This window comes from Arachis duranensis, chromosome 8 (assembly GCF_000817695.3).
Source record: "Arachis duranensis cultivar V14167 chromosome 8, aradu.V14167.gnm2.J7QH, whole genome shotgun sequence".
NCBI classification, from domain to species: domain Eukaryota; kingdom Viridiplantae; phylum Streptophyta; class Magnoliopsida; order Fabales; family Fabaceae; genus Arachis; species Arachis duranensis.
Window position 1 is genome coordinate 45651835 of NC_029779.3, and position 11897 is coordinate 45663731.

General features: G+C 34.7%; 2 protein-coding genes across 2 annotated transcripts; both read left to right on the top strand.

Moving 5' to 3' along the window:
- Positions 1-2610: 2610 nt before the first annotated feature.
- On the top strand, positions 2611-3432 carry LOC107463144 (uncharacterized mitochondrial protein AtMg00810-like). The gene has a single exon (XM_016081890.1). The coding sequence runs from the start codon at positions 2611-2613 to the stop codon at positions 3430-3432; it is 822 nt and encodes a 273-aa protein (XP_015937376.1).
- Positions 3433-7717: 4285 nt separating this feature from the next.
- LOC107463226 (EIN3-binding F-box protein 1) lies at positions 7718-11324 on the top strand. The gene is made up of 2 exons (XM_016081983.3): positions 7718-7890; positions 8542-11324. Exons 1-2 carry the CDS (start codon positions 7866-7868, stop codon positions 10446-10448), a joined length of 1932 nt encoding a protein of 643 aa, XP_015937469.1. The 5' UTR covers positions 7718-7865; the 3' UTR covers positions 10449-11324.
- The last annotated feature ends 573 nt before the right edge of the window (positions 11325-11897 follow it).

Here is an 11897-nt window from a genome sequence, read left to right on the forward strand (position 1 = left end):
GCAGAGGAGGCAAACATTTTGGTGGAAGAGGACCTCCGAGGTTGTGTTTCTTCTGTGGAAAAACCGGTCATCTTGTTGATGCTTGTTACAAGAAGCATGGTTTGCCTCCCCACCTCAAGCAAAAAATGCTGCAATCTGCTAATAGTTTCACAGTGAAATTCGATGAAACTGATGGTCACAATAGCATTGATTTGTATAAGGAGAATGCTTGTTCAGGTACTTCATTTACCGCTGAGCAAAAGGACGCCCTGTTAGCTCTTCTCCAACACCATTCAACACCTAATCCTCAAAATGTGAATCAATTTACTATTGCCACAAATCCACAGTCTTCAAGTGAAGGTAACTCTGTGGTTATGTCTTCTCTTTCACCTCATAGTCATGAATCCTGGGTCATTGACACAGGTGCCACGGTCCATGTTACTTTTAGTCTTGCTGCATTTGCTTCATACACTAAAATAAATCCAATTAGGGTCAGATTGCCAAATCCAAGCATCTTAGTTGCTACTATAGCTAGTCAAGTAAAATTTTCAAATTCATTATATCTCACTAATGTGCTTTACCTCCCAGATTTTGCATTAAATCTTATCTCCGTTTCAGCATTGATTTCTTCACTTGACTGTCAATTCATTTTTAACAAGTTTGGTTGTGAAATACAGGATTACCATACAATGAGGATGATTGGAGCAGCTGAAATCAATGATGGGTTATATGCACTCACAAAAAATTCTCGTTCACTTAAGGAACACACAGCATTGAGCATTGGCACCATTTCACCGTCACTCACTGACCCTACTGCACTTTGGCATCTTAGATTAGGACATTTACCATTTAATAAATTGCAAATTCTGCAGCAATTGTATCCATCCATTCATGGTTTTAAATTTAATAAAACTGTAAGCATGCATCCTTGTGATTCTTGTCACTATGCTAAACATAAAAGATTGCCTTTTCCAATGCGCGTTTCAAAATCAACTTCTTGTTTTGAGCTTATACATGCTGACATTTGGGGTCCAATCAATATCCCTTCAACACATGGTAATAAATATTTCCTTACTCTTGTTGATGACCATAGCAGGTTCACTTGGACCTTCCCTATGTCACTAAAATCTGATACTACTCCCTTAATTCAAAAATTCATTATTTATGCAGAAACACAGTTTAATGCACATATAAAATGCATTCGTTCAGATAATGGTAAAGAATTTTCTCAAGAACAGTTTTTTAACTCTAAAGGCATTTTGCATCAACGGTCTTGCGTAGAGACTCCCCAACAAAATGAAATTGTAGAAAGGAAACATCAACACCTTCTACAGGTCACAAGAGCCATCTTGTTTCATTCTTCCGTTCCATCTTGTTATTGGGATCTTGCTTTATCATATGCAACTCACATAATTAATTGTATTCCTAGCAAGTTATTAGCTCAGAAAACTCCTTTTGAGATTTTAAACACCACATTACCTAATTTCACAAATTTCAAGGTCTTCGGTTGCTTAGTTTTCATCTCTACTCTTGCTTGTCAAAGGAAAAAGCTTGATCCGAGGGCAAAGAAATGTGTTTTCCTTGGATTCAAGCACGGCATAAAAGGTTTTTTGGTTTTGGGATTTAAAAACTAATGAACTCATAGTTTCTAGAGATGTGACATTTTATGAGCATGTTTTACCCTTCAAAAATTCTGCATCCACTACTAATGACAATAGTATGAACTTTCATTCCACTGCACAAGCACATGATTCCATTGCATTTGATACACTTTTTGACTACTTACACACGCACAATCCACCACAAGGTCATACATTCATTTCCGACACAGCTCATGCATCCATCACACCTCAAAATAATATTCATTTCACTCATATTAATGCATCAGCATCTCCCTCTCTTCCTAGACCTGCATCACAACATGCACAACATAACTCACAACTTCCACCCTCACTTCCCAATATTAGAAGATCTACTAGAGAAAAGAAACAACCTGCATATCTTAATGATTTTCATTGTTTTCAAACCTCAATTGATTCCGCTGTGACAAAATCCTCAAGGTATCCAATTTCTAACTATGTTTCTTCTCATAATTTATCTAAGACACATCACACACTATCTGTGGCTATTGCATCGTCTGTTGAACCCAAACATTATGAGGAGGCTATTGTTGAATCTTGTTGGAAAGACGCTATCTCCGCTGAATTAAAAGCTTTGGCTACAAATAAGACCTGGACCCTCACTCCTTTACCCATAGGAAAGAAAGCCATTGGTTGTAAATGGGTGTTTAAACTCAAACTGAAGTCTGATGGCTCCGTTGAGAGACATAAAGCAAGACTGGTTGTAAAAGGGTACACTCAGAGACAAGGCTTTGACTTCTTTGATACATATATCCCTGTAGCCAAAATGACAACATTACGACTTCTTTTGGCTTTAGCTGCTGCGAAAGATTGGCATCTTCACCAGCTTGATGTTAACACTGCCTTTCTTCATGGTGATCTTGACGAGGAAGTCTACATGCAACTTCCTCCTGGCCTTGTTGTCTCTTAAACCGGATTGGTGTGCAAGCTTCAAAAATCTCTTTATGGATTAAAGCAAGCTAGTAGACAATGGAATGCTAAGCTGACCTCTATGCTCACATCTCTTGGTTATTCTCAATCCAAACATGACTACTCTCTCTTCACAAAACGGACCGGTGAGACATTCACTGCTGCCCTAGCCTATGTTGATGATCTCATACTCACTGGGAATAATATACAAGAGATTGAATCTACCAAGAGACACCTTCACGAGGCTTTCAAAATCAAGGATATTGAGGATGTTAAATTCTTCTTAGGACTAGAAGTCGCCAGGGTAAGCAAGGGAATTGCTGTTAATCAACGAAAATATGTGCTTGATCTTCTAGCTGACTATGGTATGACTGATTGTAAACTTGTATCTACTCCTATGGACTACTCTAACAAGTTAAGTAAAAATTCAACTCCTCCCTATTCTGATGTGGCTTCATATCGACGATTAATTGGCAAGCTTGTTTATCTTACCACAACAAGACCTGACATTTCTTTTGCCGTTGGCAAACTCAGTCACTGCCTTGATTGTCCAACCACTGCTCATTATCAAGCTGCCATTCGTGTCTTAAAGTATCTCAAACAAGCCCCTGCAGCTGGTTTATTTTTCTCAACTTCCTCAGATTTGTTGCTTTCGGGTTACTCTGACGCCGATTGGGCATCATGCATTGATACAAGAAGGTCTGTTTCTGGTTTCTGTTTCTACTTGGGGACCTCCCTCATTTCATGGAAGAGCAAAAAACAATTGACAGTGTTCAGATCCTCTTCAGAGGCAGAGTATCGTGTTCTTGCCTTAGCAACTTGTGAAGCTCAATGGCTCTCTTATCTTATGTCTGATCTTGGCTTACCTTGTTCTAGTCCTATTCCTATCTATTGTGACAGCTAATCCGCTCGTCACATTGTTGCCAATCCCATTTTTCATGAGCGCACTAAACACATCGAAGTCGATTGCCACGTCGTACGAGAAAAATCTTCATCAGGTCTTATCAAACTTTTGCCAATTTCCACCAAAGAACAAAATGCTGACATCTTCACCAAACCACTTGCACCTGCTCCTTTTAAGACTTTCTACATCAAGTTGGGATTGTTGGACATCTATTCTCCCAACTTTAGGGAGAATGTATGAGTTTTGTGGCGGTTGTTAATTCAGATTGTAAGTTGTCAGTTTTGTCTCAAAACTAGCAACTTAAGGGGGAATGTCATTCATATTATTAGTTAGCTAAATAAGGAACGAAGAAGATAGATACAAGTATTTAAATTCAAGTTTGTTATAATTATTAGGCAGAAGTTGTTATAATTATTAGGCAGAAGTTTGTTACTTAGTATGGCTTCAACTTGTATATAAGGGTGAACTTGTTACTTCTGCAGAATAAGAAAAACTACTGGTTCATTCATAATGCTTGAATAACACTTACTCTCTCTCTTCAAATCCTCTTCTTATTCTTCAAATTCTCTCTTATTACTTCTTTGCAATAACATTTAACACTCAACACCATCACCATTATAATTTCTCCCTCCACATGTCGTCTCTTTTGCCATTGTCACAGACTTTGAACATCACATTTTTTCCTGCCATATGCTGCTTTCATGTAATTGCTATAGTCACCGCCACCACATACCATATTGCTACCACATTTATTTGTCTTCTATTTTATTTCTTTTTTCATTATCATGTAATTGGAAGTGTTGTTATTTTATAGTGGTAAAAGAAGAAAGAAAATGAGAAAGAGGAAGAGAAAAAAAATTAAAAAAAGGGAAGGAAGAAGTGATGGTTGTAGACTGGTAATGAAGATAACAACTATATGATTAAAAGATTGTTGTTTATGATGATGTTATTGGTGATGTGATAGTTAATCAGACCCAGAAATAGCAAATGTTGTTAGGAGTTTGTAGCAGTAAATTTAGATCTTTTAAATTTTGAATTTTTACTTTAGAGAATAAAATATAATTTTTTATTTTTGAATGATTTTTTTTATATTTTTTATTTTACTTATAAAATAAATAATAAGAAATTACACTTTATTCTCTAAAATAAAACTCAAAATTTAGAAGATCAAAATCTTGTGGCAATAGATTCTAAATGGTAGTGAAAGTAACAATAGAAGTAAGAGGTGGTGGCAATAAATTTTTCTTAAAGAAAGAAAGGAAAAAGAAAATAGTAGTAGTGTTGACTATTATAATAAGAAAAAGTATAAGAAATTAGTTTTAGTTATTTTGCATTAAACAATTTTAGTATTTATGTTTAGAGTTTTGGTTTTAAAATTAAATGTTTATGATTTAAGGTCTATAATTTAAAATAAATAAAATAATTTAAAAAAGAGTTAGTTGATGTTAATTGAAAAAATTTGATTACCTAATATTATTCCTATGATAATGATGAAAAAAAATATTAACTTAAAAGAGAAAAAATAAAAAATAAAAAATATGTTTTTATTTAGTGGACAGTAAAAAAATTAATAATAAAGATAAAATTAAAATTTATTTAAAAATTAAATTAAATTAAAACGTTATCTATATGTCTAAAAAATTTAAGATGAAAAATATATTTTATTTTAAAATTTTTTATAATCAATCTTTGGATATTCAATTGGATAATGACAATAGATAAAAAATGACCACAATAATAATAATAGAGTTTTATAATCAAGTAGAATAAATAATCTTTTTTTTATATATATTTTTCTTCTTCTTATTTATTTATATATAGTACACTTATATTTAGGCTGTCTTTTCTCCTCTTTCTTTCTTATTTTTTTTGTCATAGGAGTCGTCGTTACTACTACCATCACCGTTATCATCACCTTTGTTCTCATTCTCTTCCTCTTTTTTTTCTTTTTTTTTATTTGATTTCTTTTTTGTTTTTTTTCATCATCATCATTTTTATCGTTATTGTCATCATTGTTGTCTTCTTCTTTTTATGTAAATAATACAGTTAATTCTCTTTTGAATTTTTGAACTTGTTCTATTTAATTTTACAGTATTATCTACTAATTTTTTACTTATTTTTTATAACAAAATTTGTAAATCTACAACTCAAGTATTTATGGAATAAATTTTTGGTTCCATACATCATTTAGTTGAAAATTTCGGTGTTATAGAGTGAAGATACTTTGGTATCATTCTTTAAAAATATATATGTTGTTTTATATATCAGATATGTTGTCTTTTTCTTATACATAAATACTAATGTTCATTTTCTTTCAAATTTTTACACTTGTTCTATTTAATTTTGTAGCATTATCTACATATTTTTCTACTTATTCTCTTTTTTATTAAAATTTGTGAATTTACAACTCAAGTTTTCATAAAATAAACTTTTAGTTCTATCACATCATTTACTTAGAAATTTTAGCATTAGAGTGAAGATATTTTAGAGTTATTTTTTAAATTTTTATATGTTGTTTTATATATGAGATAAACATTCAATTCATTGAATGTATATGGTATTTTAAAAACAATCAATATTTTTTTGTGTCAATTTACCAAATTTTTGGTGTCAATTTTAAGTAATTTGGTGCTATCATGTTCTATTTTATAGAGTCAATGTGATGTTTTAATATATAATTTACTTTTTATATTCTGCATCATTGTATTCAAATTTTATTGTCACTTTAAATAAATCTCGATGTTTTTTTTTTGTTTTTGACAAGAATTCAATCTAATAAATATAAGCCTACATCTATTCAACTAAATAAGATTGCAATACAGTTCAAACAAATTCATTTAAGTTTAATATGAAAAATAATGCTCCTAAAAAAAGAAATAAGAGCAACAAAAAAGAAAGAAAGAAAGAAGAATAAGAAACATAAAAAATTCAATATTAAAAAAAAGATTTATGTGTTTTTGTAATAAAATTTCAGTGTCAAAATTAAAAAATTTATATGTTATATATCATTAAGAAATTATGGTATTATTTTCTAATAAATTTTGCACAATTCAAATTTTTTCATCCTCTTCTTTATCTTTTGTGACTTTTTTGTCTTCTTTTTTATTTTTTTATCTTTTTCTTTTTGTTATATTTTTTATAGTTCTTTTTGACTCACTCTTTTAAGATGAATAAAATAAAAAAAATCACAATAACAAATAAGATTAGAAGTGAGTCAAGGTAGATCATAAGCCAGTTCGAGCTCGAGTTCGACTTGTTAATAGCTCGATAAGTTAAGCTCGTGAGCTAATGAGCCAAGCTTGAACTTGAAATTGAGCTCATAAATTAAATGAGGCGAATTTGAGTTTAGATAAGTTCAGCTATGAACTAATTCGATTATATATATATGTATGTATTTAATAATATTTTTTAAAATATATAAATTATAATTTATTGATATAAAATTATAAATTACGTATTTATGTTTCTATTATTTAAACTAGCTCAAGAGTTCAAATTAGCTCGTGAACTTTTGGTGAGTCGAACTTGAGCTTAATAAATAGACTCAATTGTTAATGGGTCGAGTGGTGAGACAAACTCAATTTTTGTGAATCGAGTTTGAGATTTGGTTTAACTCGACTCACTTCCAACACTAATAACAAATGAGAAAAATATGAAAAAAATAAAAATAAAAATAAAACGCATCAATAGCGCTAATAAAAGAAAGAGGAGAATTAAAAAAAAAAAAAAGAAAGAAGATAAAGTGCGTAATTTTAGGTGCAAGTTAGATTTGGTGGTAAAAGAACTTAAAGATGTGTAGCGATACTGTAATAATAATAATCAAAGGTGTTTTTGTTTAAAAATCTGAATATCTCATTCTCAACTTATAATGATTCATTGAATGGTACAAAACCATTTCAGAAAAGAAAAACCCAAAAATGGAAATGGAATAAAACCAGTAGCTGGTTTCTGGTATTTGATTTGGTGGTGGGGTGAGTGATGACTAATGAGGAGAGAATAAAACAAAAGAAAATAGAAAAAACATTAAAAATAATAAAGAAATTGGCCACTTTGAATGAATGCTCAGATACATTGCACTTGTGTGAATTCATTGTATTGTGTGATGTACTCATGTACCTGAATATCAAATCTGTTCCCACTTAGCAATAAAAGCTTTCTCTCCTCTTTTATTTTCACAACCACCCAAACCCTTCTTTCTTTCTTCATTCACTTTCTCTCTCTCTTTTTTTGCCCTATCTCATAGGGTTCTTCTTTTTCCCCAATTCTCTTCCTTGCTCTCTCATGAACCCTTGCCCCCAACAGCAAAACGTCGCCGTTTCACTTGCAGTTACCTTCTCTTTCGTCTTCGTTGTCTTTTTTGCTCTCTTTGGAGGGTTCTTTTGCGGTCAACAGCTTAGACTTCAGTACCTTTCGGGGTTTTTTGAGCTGTGCCCATGTCTCAAGTCTTTGGCTTTTCAGGTAATTTCTTCGATTCAAAGCGTTTCTGGTTCGATTTCGTTTATGGGTATCTCTAGTTTTTTTCTTTGTTTATCTTAGGTTATTATTTGGGGATATTTTAGTGTATGAAAGGAAAATTGAGGCTTTGATTGTTAGTACACGCTTTCTCAGGCTCATATGATAAGTTTTTTTTAATAGTTGTTTGGTAAAGATGATTTATTGTGTTTTGGATGAGAAAATTCTTGTTAATTATTGGTGGATCTGATAAGAAATGAATAAATTTAGAGTCTGATTATTCTGTGAGATACTTAGGTGATTTAGCCTTGAGTTAGATTTTCAGAACTACGTTTTGTATGCCTAAACATCAATTTTGTTAGTAGTTGTTCTTGGTCTTGAGTGAAATTTGGGTTTTCCTTTTGCAATTATTTAGCTGAAGGTGTTACTTTGTGTTATTTTACTTATTACTATTACTATTGTGTCTGCATGTGATCGGTAATTTTGTTGAGAGTTGTCTTTACCCTGGTGTTGACTTGACAAGTCCATAAGATTATTCTGTTTCTGTTGCTTGTTCAATGTTTTCATTCATAGAATAGATACCACATGGTGAATTTTATGTGCAAACATTTTGTTTTCTTTTTTCTTTTCTGATTTTGTTTGTGTTTGATTTCTCAGGTGGTGACGATTTTTGCACTGGGGGGTCAGTATATGCGAACCCAAAGGATGCTAACATCTTCTTGTCGCTCGGTCGATCAGTTGACTTTTACTACCCTCTTCCTAAGAGGTCTCGCATCAGCGTTTCATTTGATCTCGATGGAGATTGGTTTGAGCAGAAGCAGAAGACATCTATTGAAGCCCTGCCAGATGAGTGCCTCTTTGAGATCCTTAGGAGGTTGCCTGCTGGCCAAGCTAGGAGCGCTTGCGCTAACGTGTCAAAGCGCTGGCTTATGCTTCTAAGCAGCATCTCCAATAGTGAGATTTACAGCAACGCAAATGAAAAGGAGCTTAGTGACAAGGAGGGTGATGATCTGGAATTCGGAGATGAGGGATTCCTCTCCCGGAGCTTGGAAGGAAAGAAGGCTACTGATGTTAGACTCGCTGCCATCGCTGTGGGGACATCACATCGCGGTGGATTGGGTAAACTTTCAATCCGTGGAAGCAACTCAGATCGTGGGGTTACTAATCTTGGTCTCAAGGCAGTTGCTCGTGGATGCCCTTCTCTGAAGGCTTTCTCTCTGTGGAACGTTTCTACTGTTAGTGATGAAGGCTTGATCGAGGTTGCTGAGGGGTGTCAAAAGTTAGAGAAGCTTAACCTTTGCAAGTGCTCCGCAATTTCCGACAAGGCTTTAATTGAAGTCGCAAAGAAGTGCCCAAATCTGACCGAGTTGTCTATTGAGTCTTGCCCTCAAATTGGCAATGAAGGTCTACAGGCTGTGGGAAAGTTGTGTGCCAATCTAAGGTCGATCTCAATCAAGGATTGCACCGGAGTCGGTGATCAGGGAATAGCTGGCCTGCTAACTTCTGCTTCCGTTGTTCTGAGAAAGGTGAAGCTCGAGTCGCTGGCGGCTGTATCTGATCTCTCTCTGGCAGTTATTGGGCACTATGGATTTTCGGTCACAGATCTTGTCCTCAATTGCCTTCCAAATGTTAATGAGAAGGGTTTCTGGGTTATGGCCAATGGTCGTGCGCTGCAGAAACTTGCGTCCCTCACAATCGGATCCTGCCGAGGTATAACAGATGCTGCTATTGTAGCTATTGGAAAGGGTTGTCCAAATGTGAGGAACTTCCATCTCAGCAAGTGTGCATTTCTGTCGGACAATGGGTTGGTATCATTAACCAAGGCAGCTCCATCGATCGAGAGCCTACAATTGGAAGAGTGCCACAGGTTTACCCAATTTGGGTTTTTTGGTATCCTTTTTAACTGTGGTGCAAAATTGAAGGCTCTTAATGTCGTTAGCTGCTATGGAATTAAGGATCTGAATCTGGCACTGCCAGCTGGATCTCCTTGCTCCCTTACCTCACTATCAATCTCTGACTGTCCTGGATTTGGAAATGCTAATCTTGCTGTGCTTGGGAGGCTTTGCCCACGTCTTAAGCATGTCGAATTGAGTGGACTGGCAGGAATAACTGACGCAGGGTTTCTTCCACTGCTTGAGAGCTCTGAGGCTGGTTTGGTTAAAGTTAACCTTAGCGGTTGCCTGAATCTGACTGACATAGTAGTCATCTCCTTGGCCAATTCACATGGCTGGACTCTTGAGGTGCTTAACCTTGATGGCTGCCGAAACATCACTGACGCCAGCTTAAAGGCAATTGCAGTCAATTGCCCCTTGCTCTCTGATCTCGACGTTTCCAAGTGCGCCATCACTGATGCCGGGATTGCTGCCCTTGCCCGTGGCAAACAGCTCAATCTGGAGATCCTTTCTCTGTCATGTTGCTCTTCAGTATCAGAGAAGAGCTTGCCTGCGTTGAGGAAACTTGGCAACAGCCTCATCGGACTGAACATCCGGCACTGCAGCGCAATCAGCAGCCGTGCAGTTGGCATGCTTGTTGAACATCTCTGGAGGTGTGACATCCTCTGTTGAACCAAAATCCAAAAAGCCTTGATATCTGGCGTGAAATCGGTGGAAAGTTTCCGAATCTATCTAAATCAGGAAGGTTTTTTTTAGACAGCTTCTATAGTTAGTGTTGCACAGTTCTGTTTTTGGGTCAATCAATTATGGGTCTTGGCCTTCATCATCATCATCATCATCATCATCGCCATCCAGTACCGGTTTCCCTTTTTCCAGAGAGAGCAGTCATTTGGTCCTTTTTCCTCAAATTTTTTGCAGGTTTTCAAACCTGTTCAAATCTTTTTGGCATCCTAAAAAGATTGGATAGCCACTTTTTAAATGGCTGTGATATCTCTGTGAACATAGTTAACCTGGTTTTCTGGTAGTTTTTAGGTTTATCTTTCTTCCAAAGTGCTGGCACCTGATGTTTTTAGCCATATACATGGCTTTTACATCGGTTTTGCCACCATGCTCGTGTCCTAAGTCCTTGTTCAAAGTTTGTTTCAAATGGTATTTACCAAATTATCTCACATACTTGAACCTTTCAAGTTCTTGATGTGAAAATTTGGTTCTCCCTTTTAGTCCAAGGGGCATGTTGCTTTCTGAAGTGCTGTTATATCATTTTGGTGTGGTTGCTTTTGCACAAAGTTCAGTTATGTGAGGAAGCCTTTGTCTTTGAGGGGCTTTGGTCCATGGCAGCAAGTTATTCAGGTTCTGCCATGACAACCTTTAAGGTTGTTTTTTATTTACCAAGCTCCTATTTTTTGAGGCTTCATTCTTTTTTCTTTGAACTTAGTCATTTGTAACACACCTTTGTTATTGTGTAATGGTCTCAACTCATATATGCCCTTTGTACTCTCTATGTTATTTAATGAATAAATTCTTTGTAATATTTATTCCCCCCTTATATATCATCATTCAAGCCAAGTATAAACAAACAAACAACTTTAGGCATAATATGGAAACTTTTTACTCTTGATAACAAAAATCTTGGTAAGCAATGTTTGGTGGTTCATATATTTCTATCGAGTAAAGGGAATCCACAAAAAGGAAACTTAAAAAAAAAAAAAAAGGAAATTACAGATTTAAAAAGATTTGGTGGGTGCCGCAAAGATTTTGTGCTAACAATTGCCTATACCCTCTATTGTCATGTGATGACTAATTCAATTCCGTGTTGCATTTTGCATTCTATTTTGGTTCTAACTTCTAAATAAAGATATCTATGGGCATCTGCAACGTAATACTACCATTTTTATAAAATAAGTTTTATCATGGGTCATTTCAACTTCATCTTTTCTATTATAAGAATAGTTCACTCATCCTTTTTTGTTTTTTTGTCAACACAATTTCTTTAGCTGAATTAATTTTAAACAAATCCAATAAAATGGGATTGAATTCACAGTTTAATTCAATTTCCGTCTTCTTTTTATCTCAATGAATATTTATATTGGAAATTTGAGGAATTGGGTTCCAAAGAAGGGG

Bases quoted from the DNA above. Each gene is read 5' to 3' on its own strand.
- LOC107463144 (XM_016081890.1), top strand. From the start codon at position 2,611: ATGCTCACATCTCTTGGTTATTCTCAATCCAAACATGACTACTCTCTC.
- LOC107463226 (XM_016081983.3), top strand. From the start codon at position 7,866: ATGTCTCAAGTCTTTGGCTTTTCAG. The intron at 7,891-8,541 runs GTAATTTCTTCG...TTGATTTCTCAG, and splicing joins TCAAGTCTTTGGCTTTTCAG to GTGGTGACGATTTTTGCACT.